Consider the following 23,886-nt stretch of genomic DNA (forward strand, 5'->3'; position numbering starts at 1 on the left):
GTTTCCCTCCCTTTCCCTCCCAGCTTCCACTCATCAGTGGCAGTGGTAGGGCGGCAGCGGCAGCCTCGGTGACCTCTGGGGAAAGGGTCAATCGACCCCCCTAGGGGTAGCGACCCCCAGGTTGAGAACCACTGACTAAGACAGTTCAAAGCGCAGGTGTCGATGGGAGGGGATGTATTAGTTTTGCACGTAAATGAACAGCCACAACAACATCACCTTGTTTTTTAGCTGCAGGTGAATTCCACAGGTCTGTCCTCGGCTTCTTTTTCTGACTACCCGTGTCTGGGTGAATGTGCACCTGGACAAAGGAGCAACACCACTGAATACGATGCAGGAGGGCAGAGTAAATAACCTTTGCTGTGTTCTGTGTATTTATTATTGGCAACGGACTTAGACCATTGTTTGTTTGCAGGCTGCAGCTATAACTAAACAAAACATTTAAGGCAGGGGTAGTCAGCCTGTGGTCCTCCAGATGTTCATGGACTACAAGTCCCTGCCAGCAAACGCTGGTATGGATGTCTGTTGTGGGGAGAGGAAAGAGAAGCCGCTTTGAGCCTCCTTCGGGTAGGGAAAAGCGGCATATAAGAACCAACTCTTCTTCTTCTTCTTCTTGAATGATCCCCTTGGTATTTCATGTTCAGCCCTGTCAGAGAATTCAAAAAATAACAGACACACACACCCAAAGAAGCTGAACACAAAACCCGTAGGGGGTCATTCAACCATTGTTTCTTTCTCTTCGCGTTGCCTTAGCGTGGCTCCCATTCCTTTTCCGTGATCCTGCATTGAGCAGTGAGGTGGGACTGGATGGACAACACGGCCTCTTTCAATGCTATGATCCTGACATCCTATGACACCTAAGGGACCATTTCTTGACATACCTGATCAAAGTACAACAGAAGAGCCTGTGAATTCTTAACAGTGACTTTTGAGCAGATACAGGTGATTTTGCCTCAGGCTTCCTCAACCAGGGTTTCGTGAGATCCTGACATTTCCTGACGGCCCTGGAAGGGTCTCCCGAATGGGTGGGAGTTAATTAATTTTCTAGATATTTTTAAAAATTTGTTAAACATTTGTCAGGTGATATGACCATATGTGATCATGTTCACCCACCCACCCTTCCCAAAATGGCCAACGATGGGCCCGGAGGGAGGGAAAGGGGAGGGGCTCTGAGTGAGCATGTACACAGTTACACTTCCCAACCATATTCTGCATGATGGCGCCTCTTCTGGGGTTTGTCGAAGCCTCGAGAATGTTTCAGGGATTTCTCATGGGTAACACTGCTGAGAAAGGCTGGTCTAGACATACCTTGTAATGCTTGGACACTGAGCAGCCGGGTGAGAAGTTGGGAGTCCCCTCAGGAGCGACGTTAAAGACCATCTAGGCAAGAGCAAAGGGGGAAAAAAACAGGCCCATTAACATACCTCCAGGAAGATAAATTAGAATTGTCTGGATACCATCGCCCTAAAAAGCTGGCCATCTCTCTTACCCTTTTGATACATTCAAGGCTGCGACCAGGTTGAAAACACACTAAGGAAGAAATGCCTCCTGGGTCACAACCAGCAGCCCTCCACTACTAGGACATTAATAACTCCTGTAAAGCTGAGAGCCAGCTTAGTGTAGTGGTTAGGCGTGCGGACTTCTAATCTGGCGAGCCAAGTTTGATTCCGCACTTCCCCGCATGCAGCCAGCTGGGCTCGCCACAGCACTGATAAAGCTGTTCTGACCAAGCAGGAATATCAGGGCTCTCTCAGCTTCCCCTCCCTCACAAGGTGTCCGTTGTGGGGAGAGGAAAGGGAAGGCGATTGGAAGCTGCTTTGAGACTCCTTCGGGGAGAGAAAAGTGGCATATAAGAACCAACTCTTCTATTATAGCAATTTTTGTCTCGGGTGTAATTAAAAAAAAAATTAATTGGGGAGAGGTGGAAGCTGGAAGGCACATCTGTGGCATGATCCAGGCAGCAGTAAATAAGTCCAGGCCAAAAGAGATGTAGCACAGCTGCGGGTGGAATGGACACCTCCCAACTATGATGTGGTGGTGGAACTTCCTGCCAAGTCAACCCAACCTATGATGGCCCTGCAAGGTATTCAAGGCCAGGGCTGTTCAGAGGTGGTTGGCCATCGCCTGTCTCTGCAGAGCAATCCTGTACTCCCTTGGTGGTCTCCCATCCAAGTCCTAACCAGGGCTGACCCTACTTAGCTTCCCAGATCTGGCAAGATAAGATCTGGCCCTGCTAGGCTGGGCCATCCAGGTCAGAGCTGATGAACACAGATAGTTGGCCACTGCCTGCCTCTGCGTAGCAACCCTGGTACTCCCTCCATGTACTAACCAGGCCGGACCCTGTTAAGTTTCTAGGATCAAGAATGGGCTAGCCTGGGTTGTGTCCTTAACGTCTTCTAGATAATTCTGAATTCACCCTGTTAAGAGAGGGATCACTGGAGATGGACCTTGCTTACAGAAAGCCACACATAAAACTGAAGACAGCATCTTTAAACGTCCCGCGGTGCGAGACGCCACGGACTAAATAAAGCTGTAAAGGCTGGTGGGGAGGAGTTAGGGCGGGACCTGTCCGGGATAAAAACTCGGAGGGGTCCAATCAGGAGCCGAGAAGTGGCTCCCGATTGGGCCCCTCCGAGTGCCATTCGAGGGCCAAGTGGCCAATTGGGAGGCGCGCGTAGCTGCCGCCAAGCCATCCAGCCACCCACAACAACTCCGTCGCCTTCCTAGCGCCCGTTTTATTCCTCTTTAAAATGGGCTTTCAACCTAGTTTTAGGTATAGAGGCATACAGGGAGGGGCAGAGCCCCAGTGGTGGGGCATAGCCCTGATCTCAATGTTAGAGGTGAACATATTAAGGTGCCATGTGGAAGCCAGCATGGTCTAGAGCTTGCGAGCAGTGGCCTCTAATCCGAAGAGCTGGGTTTGATTCCCCGCTCCTCTACATGGAGCCAGCTGGGTGACCTTGGGCTGATCGTGGTCCTGTTAGAGCTGTTCTCACAGAGCAGTCCTGTCAGGGCTCTCTCAGCCCCACCTTACCTCACAGGGTACCTGTTGTGGGGGAGGAAGAGAAGATGATTGCAAGCTACTCTGAGACCAGATAGTGATAAGTGCGGTGTAAAAACCAACTCTTATTTGATTCAGACCGTTGGTCTATCAAACTCATGTTAGTCTAATTCCGACTGAAAACAGTACCTTTGAGTCTCAGACAGTGGTCTTTCCTATCACTTACGGCCTAATCCTTTAGCCAGGGTTGCTGGGGACTGAATTCCCTTGGATGTGAAGCAGGTGATTAGCAATAGCTGAGACATTTCTCCATAATAAGTGCTATGCAATTAAAAAACAACACAGTATAGAATCATACTCATAGAATCCTAGAGTTGGAAGGGACCTCCTGGGTCATCTAGTCCAACCCCCTGCACTATGCAGGACACTCACAACAACTCTCGCTCATCCACTGTAACCTGCCACCCCCTTGAGCCTTCACAGAATCAGCCTCTGTGTTCAAGCATCCTACAATGTTTGCCAGGTACATGTCCAAGGGGAAAACATTACCAGATCTTTAAAAATCTGCACATCTAAAGAAGGTACACTATGAGCCAACCGAATATTAAATAGTTTCCTCATTGCATTCAGCTGAATGGCCACTCCGTTACCTCTGTCTCTGTCCGACAACACAGCCTTATACTGAACACAGCACTACGATGACAACTTGAACAAAGACATTTTTTATTGCAAATCTCATCAAAGAGTTTCGCCTCCCACGTATCTAGTAATGCAGCAGAAATAAAAGAATTCCCCCCTGTATTGCAATGGAATCACTAAGAGCAGTCTTTTGAGCCATTCCACGAGCACTGAGTCAACTGCTTGAGAACAAACAGGGTAATGATTGAGCAGGGAAATGGAAGATCTTTAACTAAATCCCCTAAACTGCTTGAAGGGAGCACCACTGCCACACGGATGTGCTCTAATTCCTGTGGCTCCACCAGTCCACCATCAAGAAGGACGTAGATAAAATTGAAAGGGTACAGAGGAGAGCGACGAAGATGATCTGGGGCCAAAGGACCAAGCCCTATGAAGATAGGTTGAAGGACTTGGGAATGTTCAGCCTGGAGAAAAGGAGGTTGAGAGGGGACATGATAGCCCTCTTTAAGTATTTGAAAGTGTGTCACTTGGAGGAGGACAGGATGCTGTTTCTGTTGGCTGCAGAGGAAAGGACACGCAGTAATGGGTTTAAACTACAAGTACAACGATATAGGCTAGATATCAGGAAAAAAATGTTCACAGTCAGAGTAGTTCAGCAGTGGAATAGGCTGCCTAAGGAGGTGGTGAGCTCCCCCTCACTGGCAGTCTTCAAGCAAAGGTTGGATACACACTTTTCTTGGGTGCTTTAGGATGCTCTGGGCTGATCCTGCGTTGAGCAGGGGGTTGGACTAGATGGCCTCTATGGTCCCTTCCCACTCTATGGTTCTATGATTCCCAGGAAGTATTCAGTATGCAGGGCATGGACACAATATCATGTGAAGCCACCTTATACTTTGGCCCACTAAGGCTAATATTGTCTACACAGGATGACTGGCTCTCCAGGGTCTCAGCCAGAGATCTTTCCTGTTACCTCCTGCCAGATCTTTTAAACTGGAAATATCCGGGATTGAGGTGAGGACCAAAGAGGTGGAAGGACACAAAAATATTAAAATATATTAAATAAACAACTTATTTAACAGAGCGCAAGGTAATTAAAATATTTAAAAGCAATCCAGGGACAATAAACATTCATGATCTCCCTCATCACACCCATCTCTGTTTAGAATGATAGAATTCTAGAGTGGGCAGGAGACATCCAGGCCATCTAGCCTAACCTTGGCTCAGTGCAGGATCAGCCTCCAGCATCCAGGAGAAGGATCTGTCCAGCCGCTGCTTGAAGACGGCCAGTGAGGGGGAGCTCCCCACCTCCTCAGGCAGCCCCTTCCACTGCTGAACTAGACTCCTAGAATCCCAGAGTGGGAAGGGGTCATGGAGGCCATCTAGTCCCACCCCCTGCTCAGTGCAGGATCAGCCTCCAGCATCTAGGAGTAGGATCTGTCCAGCCGCTGCTTGAAGACGGCCAGTGAGGCACCTCCTTAGGCAGCCCCTTCCACTGCTGAACTACTATGACTGTGAAAGTTTCTCTTGATATCTAGCCGGTACTGTTCTACACATAGTTTAAACCCATTCCTGCGCATCCCCTCCTCTATGGCCAACAGGAATCACTCCCTGCCCTCCTCTAAGTGACAACCTTTCAGATACTTAAATAGAGCCATCCTGTCCCCTTCTCCTCCTCTTCTTCTCTAGGCTGAACATTCCCAAGTCTCTCAGCCTTTCCTCACAGGGCTTGGTCCCCAGGCCCTGGATCATCTTAATCGTTAAGCTGGCCCCAAAGGTTTTATGACCCTCTACATATCCCCTCTCCATAGCTTCTCAGATGGCTTTGACATTTTACATTAAAAAATGGTAATGAGATGAAAGTTTGTCTCCTTGGAGATCTTCAAGAGGGGTTGCAAGCCTCATTCGTTTGCTAGGGCTTTTGATAGAGTGTGAACAGCAAGTATTTGGGGGAGGAGAGGGAGATACCTGGCTTTTAAAAAACACTGAGAGCCAGTTTGGTGTAGTGGTTAGGAGTGCGGACTTCTAATCTGGCATGCCAGGTTCGATTCTGCGCTCCCCCACATGCAGCCAGCTGGGTGACCTTGGGCTCGCCACGGCACTGATAAAACTGTTCTGACCGGGCAGTGATATCAGGGCTCTCTCAGCCTCACCCACCCCACAGGGTGTCTGTTGTGGGGAGAGGAATGGGAAGGCGACTGTAAGCCGCTTTGAGCCTCCTTCGGGTAGGGAAAAGCGGCATATAAAAACCAACTCTTCTTCTTCTGGTTTTGATCTCTAATGCTTTAAGTATTTACGTAATGTTTAATATTGAGATCTCTAACACCGAGATCATGGTTAGATCTATTGTATTGGTGCCACCCTCTTCTGAACATTATTCTCTCCACCAGGCTGAACTAAGATCAGAATTGTGACCACCGCCGCTATATGTTATGTGATATGTTATATGTAACTTTTAATTGGGGTTTTTATGGGGATTTTATTGTGTTTTAACTATTTATGTTGTAAACCGCCCTGAGACCTATTGGGAGAAGGGCGGTCTAGAAATTAAATAATAATAATAATAATAATAAAGTATCTTGATCTGTAATGTTTTTTGTTTTACTTGGCTTCAAAGTCTAATGTTTTAAATATTTTAAATGAGTCACCTTGAAGAAAGGTGGGCTTAAAATACTTTGATTCATAAATTCATTGCAGTCAACGGCATGCAAATACTTCTAGGAAGAGCTCATCCCCCCCCCCCAAACTCCTATTCTATAAAGATTGTAATTGCTAGGAAAACAGCCAGCCAGTTACAGGAAGAGCTAAGGGGTAAGAGTCCTGACCTGCCCCCCACAGACACCCTCAACCCAGGGTGGGGGAGATGCTTCCATGCAGGGCACATAGTCAGGAATGTGCAAGTGAATCAACCTTATGAAACAGGAATTTCCCACTCTACTTCTAATGGCCTCAATTATAACACATGAACTCTTGTGGCGCAGAGTGGTAAGACCTGCCACCAGATATCAACTGCATCCTCCTAACAAGCCTTCCAAGGCAAGTTAGTTGGAGTCAGCAAGAGGGATGGGCCCACGACCACTCAGTGAGCTTCATGCAGAGGAGGGTGTGTGAGGAGGAATTTGAATCTAAGACACCTCAGTCTAAGGTTGATACTTTGACTGCCACATAAAAAATTTGAGATGAGTGACACGGCTGTTACCGTGAGGTCAGGATTTCGACCGTTTATGCACTGGAGGTTTCATGCCGGGCTGCAGGCTAGAGTTTTAGTCGTGGCAGGTAGCCCCATTTCTTCCTGCATTTGGCCTGGTGTTCCTCATCCGCCCCCAATTTGTGCTCCTGCATGGGAGCTGGGGCAGTGAAGTTCCCAGTGCGTAAACGGTCTTCCCCAGGATTGCTGTTCTGAGATTTTGAAGGTGCTCTTATTTGGTACGGGGGGGGGGGGGGGGGGGGGGAATATGTATGTATGATATTTTGGTTTGACCTAATAAAAGGATAGAGCCTCTTGTGGCGCAGATTGGTAAGGCAGCAGACAAGCTGTCTGAAGCTCTGCCCATGGGGCTGGGAGTTGAATCCCAGCAGCCAGCTCAAGGTTGACTCAGCCTTCCATCCTTCCAAGGTCGGTAAAATGAGTACCCAGCTTGCTGGTGGGGTAAACGGTAATGACTGGGGAAGGCACTGGCAAACCACCCCGTATTGAGTCAGACATGACCCGGTGCTTGCACAGGGGATACCTTTACCTTTACCTTATAACACATGAAGCTGCCTTATAGAGATTCAGAGTTTTAGTCCATCAAAGTCTGGGTTGGCTGTCCAGAGCGGCGGCAGCTCTGCAGGATCCGAGGGGGAAATCTACAACCTGAACCTGAAAACTGGAGGTGCCAGAGATTGAACCTGGGCCCTTGACATGCTAAGGAGATGCTCTGCCACAGAGCCGCAGCCCCTTCCCAAAATTACTTAGATACAGAGAAGGTTGCAAAAGCTTAAACAGTTCCGCAGGGCCTGCAAAAAGGAGCTCTTCCGCCAGGCATTCGACTGAGACCAATCATAATCAACAGCGACCGAAGGGCCCCTGCTCCCCCCCCACCCCCCTCAGAATTCCACCAATAAGCCCTGGACCTGTTTGTACTGTTACATTGTTGTGTTGTTATAGTGTTATTGTTATATTGTTATATTGTACTGTTACACTGTTATCTGGTTACAACTATTAGTTATTATTATAAGGTTATTCACATGTTTTTATAGACCGTTTTATGTATTGCTCCTTGTTATATGTAAACCGCCCTGGGGAGCCTCTGGGGAGGGCAGTATAGAAGTATGATAGATAGGTAGGTAGGTAGGTAGGTAGGTAGGTAGGTAGATAGATAACTGAGCATGAATCACGCACTGATCTCACAGGCCCAACACCAAAACCTGCCCCCCCCCTGAGAGCTGCAAATGGCAGAGTGTAGGCAATCTTTGTGGGGAAAGACTGGGAAAGAGAGGGGGAAAGGTTCTGATTCCTAGTCTTTTTAAAATTAGTTCCTTTTTTCGGGGGGGGGGGGGTTCTTCTTTTTAAAAAAGAGAAATATTGTTCTTTTTAAGAAGTGCTGCAGTGGATGAACATTTTGCTCCCCTTTCTTCCACAGCTGCTCTCTTCTGTATTCAGCCTTCAATCTTTCATAACACACAAAATAAATGTGCTAACCCATATGAACCAACTAGAGCCATAAGGCTGCCATCTGCTGGTTGTTCCCCGACAAAGGGGAGCCTGCCTGGGACCGGCAAGAGCCTTGGCCTTTCCCACAGGCTTGCTTGTTTGACAGGCCTTTTGTGGGAGGGCTACCTGGCTTTAATCTATGATGTTTTAATTGTTACAAAGACACCCTGAACCAAAATGAAAGGTGGGGTACACGTATTTTAAGAAAGAAATAGAACTATGAAACTACTTCTTGAGCAAAAAGGGGGAATCTTGAGAAATAACAAGCATGACAAAACAGATAATGGAACCCCCAGGGTTTAAGAAAACAAAAGGATTCCCCCAGGAGCATGGGAACAACGGGCAGGGGAAATGATAATGAGGAGGAAAAGTCCATGGAAGATTCTGGACTTTTCCACCCACATGGGCCTCACATCATCTCCGCTGCAATTGTTCTCTTAACAGCCGAGCAAGGCAGGTTTAGGAACTCTGGGATGTGCACAGATGCGCCCTGATGCTACAGGGAAATTTGGGTGGGGGTGGGGTTGACAGCTTCCCTACAACACCCAATGCATATTTATCTCCAGGTATGCTGAATGTAGGATTTCAACGGCAGGGATTTTGACCTCTCCATCCCAATAACTGCTGTACCCCTTGTTTATATAAACAATCTATTTTGTAAACCACCATGAGATACATTTGAGAGTGGCGGTATATAAATATAAGTAAATAAAGGGGATCTCTCAGTACCCCATAAAGGATCTGCTGTATGTAAGGCTGCTTCAGCTGTTTTCAGATACATAGGAGGAAAGAACAAAGGTTGTACCTGGATTATGTCCGCAAATTTATGTAACCCAGCAGTGTTGATAAATATCCCAGGACCTAAAAAGGAAAAATAAGAACTCTTAAATACATCAATCCTGGCAAATAGATGGGGAAGAAATGGAGATTTTATTTTCCTGGGCTCCAAGATCACTGCAGTTGGGGAATGCAGCAAAGAAATTCAAAGACGCTTGCTCCTGGGGAGGAAAGCTATAGCAAATCTAGACAACATCCTAAAAAGCAGAGACAAAAGTGCGTTTAGTCAAGGCTATGGTCTTCCCAGTTGCAATGTATGGCTGTGAAAGTTGGACCCTAAGGAAGGCCGAGCGTTAAAGAATTGAGGCTTTTGGTGCTGGAGAAGACTCTTGCGAGTCCCTTGGACTGCAAGGCGAACAAACCGGTCAGTCCTAGAGGAGATCAGCCCTGCCTGCTCCTTAGAAGGCCAGATCATGAAGATGAAACTCAAATACTTTGGCCACCTCATGAGAAGGAAGGACTCCCTGGAGAAGAGCCTAATGCTGGGAGCGATCGAGGGCAAAAGAAGAAGGGGACGACAGAGAATGAGGTGGCTGGATGGAGTCACTGAAGCAGTCGGTGCAAACTTAAATGGACTCCGGGGAATGGTAGAGGGCAGGAAGGCCTGGAGGATCATTGTCCATGGGGTCACGATGGGTCGGACATGACTTTGCAACTAACAACAACAAATATACTGCCCTCCCCGAAGGCTCAGGGCAGTTGTGAATGCTCAAGCATTGAACAGGGGATTCAACTAGAAGGCCTCTAGGACCTGTTCTAACTATGATTCCATGATGCATTTAATATTGTCAGAGAAGAAAATTAAATTTTGGTTGTATGAGAAAGCAAGTATTGCAAGTTTTTCATGCATTTTAATTCCAACCCCCCCAAAGTTGCCTCAACTCCAAAAAAGGAAGGTTCCCCCACCCCCACCATAGCAATGAGGTTTCTGGAAATTTTACATCCCAAAGAGAATTGCAAGACAATTTTTACGGACTCATCACAGACGCAATCTGCCTCCATTAGCTCCTTTTAAGAGCGTCTACTGGACCTGAAATTAAAAGACGTGCAGTTTTCCACCTGCTAGATATGGGTCAAGTGGGAGCTTTTAAAAAAGCAGATGCAGCACAATTAAGAGAAACGATCTGTAATGCCAACAGGCAGACGTTTCCCACCTACACTAGGGAAGCAGGGAGGCCTTGTTGACGGAAGACTCAGCCGCTTCAGCCGGATCCCTAACACCTTAAAATGCTTTAACTTCCCTCACAAAGACCGTTTATGCACTGGAGGTTTCATGCCGGGCTGCAGCCTGGAGTTTTAGCCGTGTCAGGTTGCCCCACCTCTTCCTGCACCCATATGGGGGAGCATTTGGCCTGGTGCACCTCACCCACCCCCGATTTGTGCTCCTGCATGGGAGCTGGGGCAGTGAAGTTCCCAGGGCGTAAACGGTCAAAGAGGTTGCAAAGAGCAGGATAAAGGAGTCAGGGGTACTTTTGAAAGTCTTCTGGAGCACAGTTAATTTTAATGGATGTGGGGGACGTACAAACTGGGCGCTAGTCCACCAAAGTGTCTGCCAGAGTTTTAAAAACAATCACGGCACCTCACTGGCCTTGAAGAGGGCCACTGATCCTCTGTAGATTTCTCTTGCTACAGATTCACGCAACTACCCCTCTGGGATCGCAAGGAAGTCATTATGGCACATGTACTGCGTTTCTCTTCTGCCAGAGCCCAGGGTTCCCTGCCACCAGATATCAACTGCATCCTCCTAAGAAGCCTTCCAAGGCAAGTTAGACGGAGTCAGCAAGAGGGATGGGCCCACGACCACGCAGTGAGCTTCATGCAGAGGAGGGTGTGTGAGGAGGAATTTGAATCTAAGACACCTCAGTCTAAGGTTGATACTTTGACTGCCACATAAAAAATGTAAGATGAGTGAACAGGCTGGCTGTTACCGTGAGGTCAGGATTTCCCCAGGATTGCTGTTCTGAGATTTTGAAGGTGCTCTTATTTGGGGGGATATGTATGTATGATATTTTGGTTGGACCTAATAAAAGGATAGAGCCTCTTATGGCGCAGACTGGTAAGGCAGCAGACAAGCTGTCTGAAGCTATGATCACAAGGCTGGGAGTTCAATCCCAGCAGCCGGCTCAAGGTCGACTCAACCTTCCATCCTTCCGAGGTCGGTAAAATGAGTACCCAGCTTGCTGGGGGGTAAACGGTAATGACTGGGGAAGGCACTGGCAAACCACCCCGTATTGAGTCTGCCCTGAAAACGCTAGAGGGCGTCACCCCAAGGGTCAGACATGACCCAGAGCTTGGACAGGGGATACCTTTACCTTTTTAATAAAAGGATGTTATGCTAAGAGCATTGATCATGTACAGACACTATAGCTATATGGTGATTTACAGCAAGTGTGCCTAACTTTTTTGAAACTGTGGGCACCCTTGGGATTCTGGCACAGGGTGGTGGGTGCATCCACAAAATGGTTGCCACAGTAGGTGGAGCCAACCACAAAACATTAGGATGCGAGGTCAAGCTCTGTTTAACTAGATGGGGAAGGGAAAAGGCCTTGGGCAGGAATAAACTTGTTTACTGCTTCTAATTATTTCTTTTCACAACTGGGAAAGTGATTGCCATTAATTACCAACATGGACAGTTTTATTTCTCTAAAGTTTTTGTGAACTACAACTGAACTCTAAAGGACTGATTAGCTCTTTTAGCAAAGAATTATCTTGCGATCAGACTCGTTAGAAAAATCATTCATGCTTGGCATGGTCAGCGGCAAAAGGAAACATGGTCGCCAAAGGATCAGCTGGCTTGACACGATCAAAGCCGACACAGGGATGGCCATGAACCAACTAGAAGAAGCAGCCAGAGACAGGGACAAATGGAGAAAACTTCCCTATAGAATCACCGAGGGTCGGACACGACTGAACGGATAACATCATCATTAACATCATCATATGGTGCTTGCACTCAAAAGCTCACGCCTTGAATAAATCTTGCCTGGTCTTAAAGGTGCTACTGGACTCCATTTTTGTTGTTTTCTGTTATAACTCTTAGCTATCAAGACCCTGTTCACATTACCTGTTTCCTATTCCCATGGTCCCTTCCCTACCTTGACCTGTTAGTATGCCCATCGAGAAACCTCAGGGTTTCACAAAGCCCTGGTTGAGGAAGCCTGGTCTACACGCTGTGTCTGCAGCAGGACAATGGTTTTTATTGCTCTGACCTAGTATAGGCATAGTTAAGGAATGCTTTTTGGTGTCTAGGTTCCATCACATGCTTTGCATGAGAATCTTGCCTGGGAAACTTTCGTGCCTGGTACTTTCTTCAGCACACCTATTTTCAAACTGGGGGGAAGGGGGTCTCAGGGAAAACAAAGAAGTGATGCTTATAAGCTTCTAGCTCTAGCAAGGAAGCACCGTGCTCTCTGTTTGCTAATTTTCAATGAAGGGGTTTTTCTTCAACGGCGTCGCTGTCTATTGAGAGTCCAACAGAGACCTGACAATAGCAGAGTTTTCTTGATTGTGTATCTGAAGGTATTTAAAAGTCATTATATACCCTTTGGGGACTGCGAGCATCACCCTGTGAGGCCACATAAGTCACAGATAAAAGGAAGGTAGTCAAAGGACTCCGGACCTTGTGATAATGGTGCTGAGCCAGTTTGTTCCAACCTCTGACACTGCATTTGAATGAGCAAGCAAATCAGGTTGACACCGACCTGAAGTGAGATGATATAAAAAGGTAAAGGTATCCTCTGTGCAAGCACCGAGTCATGTCTGACCCTTGGGGTGACGCCCTCCAGCGTTTTCATGGCAGACTCAATACGGGGTGGTTTGCCAGTGCCTTCCCCAGGCATTACCGTTTACCCCCCAGCAGCAAGCTGGGTACTCCTTTTACCGACTTCGGAAGGATGGAAGGCTGAGTCGACCTTGAGCCGGCTGCTGGGATTGAACTCCCAGCCTCATGGGCAGAGCTTCAGACTGCATGTCTGCTGCCTTACCACTCTGCGCCACAAGAGGCTCTAAGACGATATAAGCAGCAACAAAACCAGAGTTTCATAGCACCTTTAAGACCCACAAAGATTTATTCAAGGCGTGAGCTTCCGAGTGCATGCACTCTTCCTCAGACTACATGAACAACCATCATAACAGTGGGAATATAAAGCAAAAGCTAATTCTGTGTCGCAATCTTCTTTTTGATCTGTTTTATTTGGGACAATGTGACTGTTGGTCTTAAAGTTGCTATTGGACTCTGAGTTTGTTGTGCTACTTCAGACCAACGCGGCTACCCATTTGAACCTATCCATAAGCAGCAGCAACCGTTTTAGACATGTCCAAGGAATTAATCATAAAAAAAGGGAACCCAAGAGGGGAATTCATACCAAAGTAATAATTCCTGAATAAATTGGGATTAGTTGGTGCTTGGCCATTACAGACACGAGCTGAAAAGGAGAAACGAGCCAAGAAGCTGGAAAGAGCCTATGCTGGCCCTCACAATCATAGAATCATAGAACCATAGAGTTGGAAGGGGCCATACAGGCCATAGAATCCTAGAATCCTAGAGTTGGAAGGGGCCATACAGGCCATACAGGCCATAGAATCCTAGAATCCTAGAGTTGGAAGGGGCCATACAGGCCATAGAATCATAGAATCATAGAGTTGGAAGGGGCCATACAGGCCATAGAATCCTAGAATCATAGAGTTGGAGGGGGCCATGCAGGCCATCTAGTCCAACCCCCTGCTCAACGCAGGATCAGCCCTAAGGATCAGCCCTGAGGACGACAATTTGCGCTGCGGCCTGTAAGGGCAGAGGGTCAGCTCTCTCCAATAAGAGCTGAGACTAATGGGGAATCTGTGGCGCAGCTCTCAGAGGAAGCATAAAGAGCAAAGAGCAGAATCAGTACTTTGAAGGAGAAATAAAACTAGAGTGTACTGCTGAGGTGGGGGCAAGGAGGGATGGCGGGGGGGGGGGAGGATCAAGAGGCTGGATCAGGGCAGGACTTCTGCGGATGGAAAAGGAGTCAGTCGTCAATGATTCCCACCCCACGGCTGCAGACTTCCAGCTCCCCCGCTCATGATGTTTCTGGAGGTCCCCGGTGAGCATCATTGGGGGGGGGGGGGGGGGATTTATTATTCCTAATTTGTTTAGAGGATTTATAGGCTGCCTCTCCAGAGTCTCACAGTGGTAAAGGGGAAAGGGAAAGTCCCTTCCATCAGCACAATTTCCAGCAGAGCTATGAACTTGAGAGATCTGACTAATTGCTGCTTAGGTTTTCCACTTAGTTCTTCATTTCCTGTGGGGTTAAGGCACACAGCCAGTCTGTTTCTTGCGCTGCAGCTGCTGTGGTGTAACCGGAAAGATTTTTACATGAAGCTTGCAGGACAACATCATGTCAGACGCGCTCTCTCTTTCTCTCTCAACCTAACCTAATTCTGCAGAGTTGACCTGAGGATGGTGCTGGTAGGGGTACGCAGGTATGGTGCACTGAGATCCTCGGAGAAGAGGCAGCAAAACTAGACAGAAAACACCTTCGTTGTGCAGCTACTCTGCAAAATCTGGGGAGCAGTTTTGTACTGAACAGAATCCTGGACCCCAGGATGGCTGCTGTATAACATGTGAAGCCAACAACTCCCTATATCAAATTCGGGGAGAGACGGTGCCACAGTGGTAAGGCACCCATGTAGCATACAGAAGGTTCAATCCTCAGTAACACAGTAGAGAGAGCGTGGTGTAGCGCTTAAGAGCAGAAGGCGAATGGAAGCTGCTTTGAGCCTCCTTCAGGTAGAGAAAAGCAGCACATAAGAACCAGCTCTTCTTCTTCTTCTGAATGTAACTTGTCAAAGTAATCTCAAGCGCCTGTGACTTTTTCATTGTTTTCCTCCACATTCCCTCTTAATTTTTATTTAGCAGGTTTATTTTTTGGCACCAGTTACCCAAAGGAGTCTTGTGGCAACGTCCAACATTAACACTATGCAAATAAGTTATTTTTTAAAGAACTCATAAAAGCAGATGACAAATATATTAACACGGAAATATTAAACCAGAAAGAAAATGAAGCACACTTACAGCCTGCTAAGTACTGAAGGATTTGCTCCAGAGCCTCAAGGAGAGAATTCTGCGTCTGGAATGTGATCTGAGCTTTGGCAAACAAGTCAAATATGTACCTGTGAATTTAGGAAGAAAGACACAACTAAGATGAGATGAAATCTGTAATGGCAGCCTCATGATAGGGCTCCAGGGCTTTTAATCAAAGGCCCAATAATCTCATTCACTATCGTTAAAAAACAAAAACAAAATTTCTGATGCAAGTGTACGAGAAGAGCACAGACAAATACAGCGAACTTAGTCCCAAGTGGACTGCCAACAAAAATTACGCCTGATAAAATGGAAGACGTGACTTCCTTTTCGGATGTTTTCGCCAGGAAGACATCTGCTCCGAAATGGAAAGGTAACTCTGTCTTTTGAAATGAGAGTCTGTTTTCCCTTCCCAAAGATAATTTATTCATTAACAAAAAACCTCCCAGTCTTTCTCTTTTAGATGTCCTCTGAAGGTACATGGTCTTGATACTAAAGACTTGCTCTAAGGACTTTTGTTGTTGTTAGGTGTGAAGTCGTGTCCGACCCACCGCGACCCCATGGACAATGATCCTCCAGGCCTTCCTGTCCTCTACCATTCCCCGGAGTCCATTTAAGCTCACACCGACTGCTTTAGTGACTCCATCCAGCCACCTCATTCTCTGTCATCCCCTTCTTCTTTTGCCCTCGATCGCTCCCAGCCTCTTCTCCAGGGAGTCCTTCCTTCTCATGAGGTGGCCAAAGTATTTAAGGACTTTGGCTTAAGTCAAATGATCACTTCTATTAAATATACCCTTCTCTCTCTCTTTTCTGGAGGAAAGGAACAAGTGGTAGTAAAAGAAGCCAGAGTATTAACGCCATGAGCTTGAAGCACACCTACACATGATATACTTTTATTCTCATCACTCGCTAACATTCCTGCATTTCCCTGTACATATAAACAGGCAGGGGCTCATGGTAATTGTAGTCCGTGAACATCTGGAGAGCCAGTTTGGCCACCCCTATTCTATTGCTTCAGACCAGGGGTAGTCAAACTGCGGCCCTCCAGATGTCCATGAACTACAATTCCCAGAAGCCCCTGCCAGCAAATGCTGGCAGGGGCTTCTGGGAATTGTAGTTCATGGACATCTGGAGGGCCGCAGTTTGACTACCCCTGCTTCAGACCAACATGGCTACTCACCTGAATCTTTCTACAAAACCACAGCACGGTTAAATTCTAGTCAAGTAATCTTTGGAAAACAACAAAATGATCGGGGTATGAGTTTAACGGAGTCAAAGGTTCCTCTGTCAGGTAAAAGTTGGGATCCAGATCCCTCTGCCCTTATACACCCGAGAGGTGTGGCAGAGAAAAGAGTCAGGATGCAGAGGTACTATGCACATTGCAACCCGCTAGCTCAGAGCAGAGAAATGCTTAGAAATGCCCCTCAGGGTTCCACCTCCATTCTAATCCACACGGCGACCATCTAAAACCAACACTGCTGCTTTGCGAGTCCATAAAGGCAAGCATAAGGAGATTTACCACAGAACCTACCCTCCGTCTTTAGTGACCCCTTTCCCGCTTGGTGGGAGCTCCACGGCATCAATAGCACTTTCCAGTTCAAGAAGAATCCCTTGGGGGCAAACAAAACAAACGGGAAGAGGGGCTCAGTGTTGCCAGAAACACGACTCTGCCGGAAAGAGCTAGAAATTCTCCTGGTCCTGCCCCATCATTGAAAGCAACCATCTAGGCTGCACAAACCAGCTTGGTGTTGAGAGCCAGCTTGGTGTGAAAGCCAGCTTGGTGTAGTGGCTAGGATTGCAGACTTCTAATCTGGAGAGCTGGGTTTGATTCCCCGCTCCGCCCCCACGTGCAGCTAGCTGAGTGACCTTGGGCTCGCCACAGCACGGATAAAGCTGACTAAGCAGGAATCGTCCTATACCTCCTGCAGGGCCTTATGCTCTGCGGGGGCTAACCTATTAGTCATTCCCGGCCACAAGGACGCTCACCTGGCCTCGACCAGGGCCAGGGCCTTTTTGGTCCTGGCCCCAACCTGGAGGAATGAGCTCCCGGAAGAGCTGTAGGCCATGCGGGAACGTCCAATGTTCCGCAGGGCCTGCAAGACAAAGCTCTTCCGCCAGGCTTTTGGTTGAGGCCGGGCAGCAAGGAAGATCCGCCCCCCCCGCACAAATGTGGCGGTTGCATGTGCCATCAGCCCCCCCACTTTTTTTCTTCCTTTTACTGGGGTTATGGAAATTGGGTTGATTTGCATGAACCTGGCCACCATTCTTGTCTTGCCTTATTGTGATTAATGTACTATGTTTTATTGTTCTTATTACTGTTTTTAGGGGATTGATTTTATGTGACCCGCCTTGAGCCTCCGGGGGGAGGCGGGATATAAATTAAAGGATGATGATGATGATGATGATAATAATAATAATGATAATAATATCAGGGCTCTCTCAGCCTCACCCACCTCACAGGGTGTCTATTGTGGGGAGAGGAAAGGGAAGGCGGTTGGAAGCCACTTTGACACTCCTTTGGGTAAAGAAGAGCAGCATACAAGAACCAACTCTTCTTCTTCTTCAGTGATATCAGGGCTCTCTCAGCCTCCCCTCCCTCACAGGGTGTCTGTTGTGGGGAGAGGAAAGGGAAGGCAAATGTAAGCCGCTTGGAAATTCCTTCGGGTAGAGAAAAGTGGCATATAAGAACCAACTCTTCTTCTTCTTCTTCAGTAATCTCAGGGCTCTCCCAGCCTCCCCTCCCTCACAGGGTGTCTGTTGTGGGGAGAGGAAAGGGAAGGCGATTGGAAGCCACTTTGAGACTCCTTTGGGTAAAGAAGAGCAGCATACAAGAACCAACTCTTCTTCTTCTTCAGTGATATCAGGGCTCTCTCAGCCTCCCCTCCCTCACAGGGTGTCTGTTGTGGGGAGAGGAAAGGGAAGGCAAATGTAAGCCGCTTGGAAATTCCTTCGGGTAGAGAAAAGTGGCATATAAGAACCAACTCTTCTTCTTAAGCAAAACAAAACCAACAAACAAACAAAAAATAGGGGGAGATTTTCTACAACATTCCTACTCCTCCAATGTCTCACACCACCAAACCCTGTGGATTGGCAAAGCCCCCACAAAGCAAAGTAGGGTTGGGCAGTGTGCAGGCATCTTCGCTCACCTGAATGGCTGGTCAGCAACCTGAAAAATCCAACTTTTATGGGTTCAGGGAAATGAGTTTCTAGCTGCTGTAGGCAAGGAGGATACTGAACTTTATTATGGAAGCTAGAAACACATCACCAGCAGATAGAAAAAACTATGTAATGCAGCGCCCAAATTCATAATCCATCTCGTCTTTATAACTTCCTGTGTGAAAATTCCCTCCCTCCCCAAGACTGATATGAAATTTTCCATGTTTGTAGATGATGCTTTCAGAATAAAAACACTGATTAAGAGGGACTGTGTCAGTGGTTTGGCATATGTTGGGAACATGAAGCCGATATGCAAATTGCATTAATTAGAGGCAATTAAAATATGCAAATCAACTGCAGCTCTCCAGCTCAGGATGCAAAAACATCCTTACGTATTCAACAAGTCCCCAATAAATTAACCGGCTTCTCTCATCCATGGTGGATGTTTAGTTCAAGCTTAGGAATCTACTTGCACAAGCTTGTTCTGGGCACAGACACACACACACATGCACACACCCCGTCCCTTGTGAATGTGTGCTCTATCCAAGAGCCTCTTTTGATTCTCACTGCACACAGTTAAATGCGTTCAGAACTTCAGGTACTTCTGTTGGCTGCAGAGGAGAGGACACGCAGTAATGGGTTTAAACTACAAGTACAACGATATAGCCTAGATATCAGGAAAAGAATTTTCACAGTCAGAGTAGTTCAGCAGTGGAATAGGCTGCCTAAGGAGGTGGTGAGCTCCCCCTCACTGGCAGTCTTCAAGCAAAGGTTGGATACACACTTTTCTTGGATGCTTTAGGATGCTTAGGGCTAATCCTGCGTAGAGCAGGGGGTTGGACTAGATGGCCTGTTTGGCCCCTTCCAACTCTATGATTCTATGATTCTATACAGTATATATCAACAACTGTTTGATTTGCTGCTGAAGGATGCAAATAAGTAGGCCTTCAACGTACAAATACGAGTTCAGGAGCATCTCTACAACTGAGAAATCCCTCGGCAAAGCTGCCCTGATGGAGATAACCCAGGCAAGCTCCCTACTGTCAGATCTCAGAAGCAAAGCTGGGCTGTATTTAGATGGGCAGCCTCCAAGGACTTGGATGGAGTTCCTCCAAGGAACAGGTTCATGACTAGACATGTGGACAGGGGGGAAAAAATGACTGTTTCGATTTGGGCTGAATCCAAATCACCAAAATGGCAAACCGCCTACAAAACCCTGGCTGCCAGACAGTTCTCGGAACTTTTGGCTACACGACACCAATGCCATACAATAAATAATAAATAATTATCAGCTCTGCTATATGAGCCCCTTGGCTATACTTCGGGGCACCTCAAATTATGTCTTTACAGAGAAGATTAAACCTGATAATGAAACTTACTCTTTATCTTTGCTATGTCTTCAAGCTGCATGTTCAAGCCTGTTCGAGAGAGAAATTCAAATTTATTTTCTGGTTCCCCAAAAAGCATTACAAACGTCTGCCTATCCTATCCCCATAATGTAACAGTAAATATATCAAGTCTTCATTCATGTAGCCTTGAGGGAGGATAAGCTGCTAGCTACATCTCGGAGATGACTCATATGCTCATCCAAGCGAGAACTGCGATGGGGAGGAGACACTTCTACACATGCTAATAGCTTTACAGATTTGAGCTTTGGGGAAAGGCTGCAGAGAATTCTGGGAGCCACCTTGCAAGTTGCCTCAGAGGCACAAGGTATCTAACTGACTGAAGGGAGCAGCAGCTGTGTCTCTCTCAGCCTCACCCACCTCACAGGGTGTCTGTTGTGGGGAGAGGAAAGGGAAGGCAATTAGAAGCCACTTTGAGACTCCTTCAGGTACAGAAAAGCGGCATTTAAGAACCAACTCTTCTTTTTGTAAAAGCACTTGTATATATTGCTATCTGTATGTCAACTGGCAATGAATTACACTACACATTGAGTAAAAAGTCCTTCCCTTTGCCTGCCCCTCCTGTCTAATGGGGCACCCGTGTTCTAGGATTCTCCACCCCGAGCATGACTTTTTAAACCTGTGTCATAACAGAAGCTGCAGACTGGATGGCGGACATGAACATACCTGTTCTGTCATAGTCCGCACTGAATTCAGAGTTGATTTCACTCTGCTGGACCTCTTTGGCTTGTTTTTCCAACACTACGTTGACGGCATCTATAGCCGAAGCTAAATCGTAGGGGGTCAGGTCAAACGATGCCAACTCTTCACACAGCCTCTCCTAGGAATGCAGACAAAATGGAACTTTGAGGGGAGGGGTTTTTAGCCTATTAGCACACACACTTCCACCTATTTGAGAGGTAGAAAGAGAACAGCGTAAGAGAAACAAGTGAAAGAAAGGGGGGAACTGAGGGGAACCTCCACATTCAGAGGCATTCATCCTCTGAATCCCAAAGTCAGACAGCAAACTTGGGTGAAAAGGGAAGAGAACTAGAAAATTCAGAGGAAGCAAGATGCTATTTTGGGGGATCCTAAGAGATTGAAAGGCAGGGTAGAAACAGAAAAGAAAATGTATTGCTTTCTTGGTACTTCTTGCAGGAACAAACATCCAACAAGTACTCTGATTCCTGCCTGGAACAGTATCTCACACAGGCAAAAACAACTGCATTGGGCAGAAATGGTGAACATAGTAACCGGGGGCTTTACTTACCACATTGTGAGCTTCATCCAGAATTACTACAGTCCCCCTCAGGTCTAAGTTGTGAGCTTTTCGGCTCTACAAAACAGAAGAGGAAAAAGCAAGCAAGCAAAGATCGTGAGACAGTGTGGAGGGCACTGTTGTTACGTTGCAGAAAAGGGCATCGAAAATGATTGTGACGTTGCAACATCTTCCCTTCAGTGAAAGGCTACAGAGTTTCAGTGGTTTGTGAAATTACATACGGCCTGGAGAAAGCCAAGTTCAAAGAACTTTGTTGCCTGCCTCTACTAGGAATGTAGTATTCTAATATTAATTGCATTAATTTAATATTAATATTCATGGACGCATTAGGCCAGGGGTGGCCAAACTGTGGCTTTCCAGATGTCCATGGGGCTTGTGGGAATGGCAGTCCATGGCCACCTGTAGAGCCACACCTGCTTGAGGCTGACCCTGCCTTGAGCAAGGGCCTGTATGGCCCCTTACAACTCTATGATTCTAGAATGCTTCTATGAAAATGGGTGGGGCAGTTTTCTTCACTTTCCTGTTCCCTCCTACTGGATACATCACACCATTTCTATTTTGTTCATCTCTTATGGGAGCAATTAAGTTGTATTAACTTTTATTAACTTGCTCACTGGACGTATAACACCAATCTTTATTGCTCTGCATTTATAATGCTATTATGCAGTGGAAAATTATTATTCAGTGGACAGTGGAAAGTTTTCCAACTCGAGATTTTCCCAGAAAACTTGCATTGCTGCCCTTTCCTGAAAGGGAGAGATGTTATAGAAAAGTAAACACACAGCTCTGATGTTCTCAGTAAAACGAAGGTATTCTTCCCCCCCTCCCCAACCTCTGATCATAAGTATTTCATTTATTCTGTAATGATCTGAGCCTTTTCCCTGGCATGCAGCTGCAGAAATCCTTTTAGAATATGCAATAAAACAAACAGATCCAAGTCCTCAGAGAGCCCCAAGAGTTACACTGGGTATAAGGATCAAAGTTCTCTTCATCAGACACACTCTTTGATTCTCGAAAGCTTATCCCCTGAGAATTCTTGTCAGTCCTTAAGGTGAAACTGGCCTCAAATCTAACTATATTTATTATTTATCAAATGATAAGTATGCAATGTAGCCAGGAGAGCCTAAGATTGTCTGGCTGCCAGGCAAGAGATGTTCAGAGGTCGTTTGCTATTGCCTGCCCCCGTGCCATGGCCCTGATGTTCCTTGGAGGTCCCCCTTCTAAGTGCTAGCCAAGGCTACATAGCTTCCAAGATCTGACAGATCTTGTCTGGGCTACCCAGGTTGGGTCCTCCAGAGGAAATGGTTGGCCACTGTGGGAGACAGGATGCTGGACTGGATGGACCCCTGGTCTGACCCAGCAGGGCTCTCCTGATGTTCTTAGGAAGGCCTCAGCCTCTCTGCCCCGTTGCTGGCCCTCCAGGGGATCTGGTGGGCCTCTGAGTGAGACAAGATGCTGGACTAGATGGACCCTCCCTGGTCTGACACAGCAGGGCTCCTTATGAAGAACTTGGCCTCCCTGCCCTGTTCTTGGCACTCCAGAGGATTTATTTATTTATTTATTTATTTATTTATTTATTTATTTACTGGATTGGTTGGATTGTGTGTAATACAGCCAGGAGACCCTCAGATTGACTGGTGGCCAGGCAAGAGACATTCAGAGGTGGTTTGCCCTTGTCCACTTCTCCATCACGGCCCTGGTATTCCTTGGAGGTTGCCCTTCCAAGTGCTAGCCAGGGCCGACCCTGCTTAGCTTCCAGGATATGACTTGTCTGGCCTGTCCAGGTTGGGTCCTCAAATCTACTTTTTCCACTGCAGGCCAACAGGGCTACCCTCAGAAACTATCAATAAAACCAAGTGTATTTCTAAACAAAAGGCAACAACTGACACGTACCTTTGGATCCAACAAATAGTTATATGGCATAAAAATGATGTCTGCTTGCTGCTTCAGATTCCGGGAGAGATAATAAGGGCAAACTCTGGTTTAAGAAAAGAAAAAGGGGGAAATGTACACAATGAACCTCAAGAAGCCCAATATCCTTTCCCCAATCATGTGCTCTCCTCTTAGGGTTTCTTATCAGCTTCTTAATGGACTGGCCTGGCCCACCAGAAAGCAGCAGGTTTGTCATGCCCGGGAGGACTCTTTTTTTCACAGCTGCCTCATCAAAGGGAACTCTTGGAAAGAATAAATCATGTTAGGGAACACAATGAAAGGCAGAAAAACTAGCGGGAGGTATTTTCCCCCAGTGGAGAAACCAAGGTCCTGAGCAAGAGAAAACAGAAGAGCAAGAAGGGTACAAAGGCAAGTCATAAACAGTCCTACATCAGGGGTGGCTAAACTATGGCCCCAGTGCTGGCAGGGGCTCATGGGAATTGTAGTCAATGGACAGCTGGGGAGCCATAGTTTGTCCACCTCTGTCTTATATAGCAGGGGTGGTCAACCTGTGGTCCTCCAGATGTCCATGGACTACAATTCCCATGAGCCCCTGCCAGCATTTGCTTGGGAATGTTCAGCCTGGAGAAAAGGAGGTTGAGAGGGAACATGATAGCCCTCTTTAAGTATTTAGGATGCTTTGGGCTGATCCTGCATTGAGCAGGGGGTTGGACTAGATGGCCTGTATGGCCCCTTCCAACTCTATGATTCTATGATTCTATGATTTGAAAGGGTGTCACTTGGAGGAGGGCAGGATGCTGTTTCCGTTGGCTGCGGAGGAAAGGACACGCAGTAATGGGTTTAAACTTCAAGTACAACGATATAGGCTAGATATCAGGAAAAAATTTTCACAGTCAGAGTAGTTCAGCAGTGGAATAGGCTGCCTAAGGAGGGGGTGAGCTCCCCCTC

The 23,886-nt window shown here is 47.0% G+C and overlaps 1 protein-coding gene across 4 annotated transcripts in view; it reads right to left on the minus strand.

Moving 5' to 3' along the window:
• RTEL1 (regulator of telomere elongation helicase 1) overlaps positions 1-23,886 on the minus strand; it is a 126,542-nt gene that overhangs the window by 73,451 nt on the left and 29,205 nt on the right. For all 4 annotated transcript variants that reach the window (XM_077335950.1, XM_077335949.1, XM_077335947.1 and 1 more), the window contains exons 9-17: positions 22,939-23,023; positions 21,037-21,102; positions 20,454-20,607; positions 19,761-19,799; positions 16,757-16,835; positions 15,217-15,314; positions 9,136-9,191; positions 1,306-1,377; positions 217-298 (exon numbers count right to left, since the gene is read on the minus strand). In XM_077335950.1, coding sequence (XP_077192065.1) covers positions 217-298; positions 1,306-1,377; positions 9,136-9,191; positions 15,217-15,314; positions 16,757-16,835; positions 19,761-19,799; positions 20,454-20,607; positions 21,037-21,102; positions 22,939-23,023 — 731 coding nt within the window. The remainder of the gene's footprint in view (positions 1-216; positions 299-1,305; positions 1,378-9,135; positions 9,192-15,216; positions 15,315-16,756; positions 16,836-19,760; positions 19,800-20,453; positions 20,608-21,036; positions 21,103-22,938; positions 23,024-23,886) is intronic.

The sequence above is a fragment of the Paroedura picta genome, chromosome 4 (genome assembly GCF_049243985.1).
Source record: "Paroedura picta isolate Pp20150507F chromosome 4, Ppicta_v3.0, whole genome shotgun sequence".
Lineage (NCBI taxonomy): Eukaryota > Metazoa > Chordata > Lepidosauria > Squamata > Gekkonidae > Paroedura > Paroedura picta.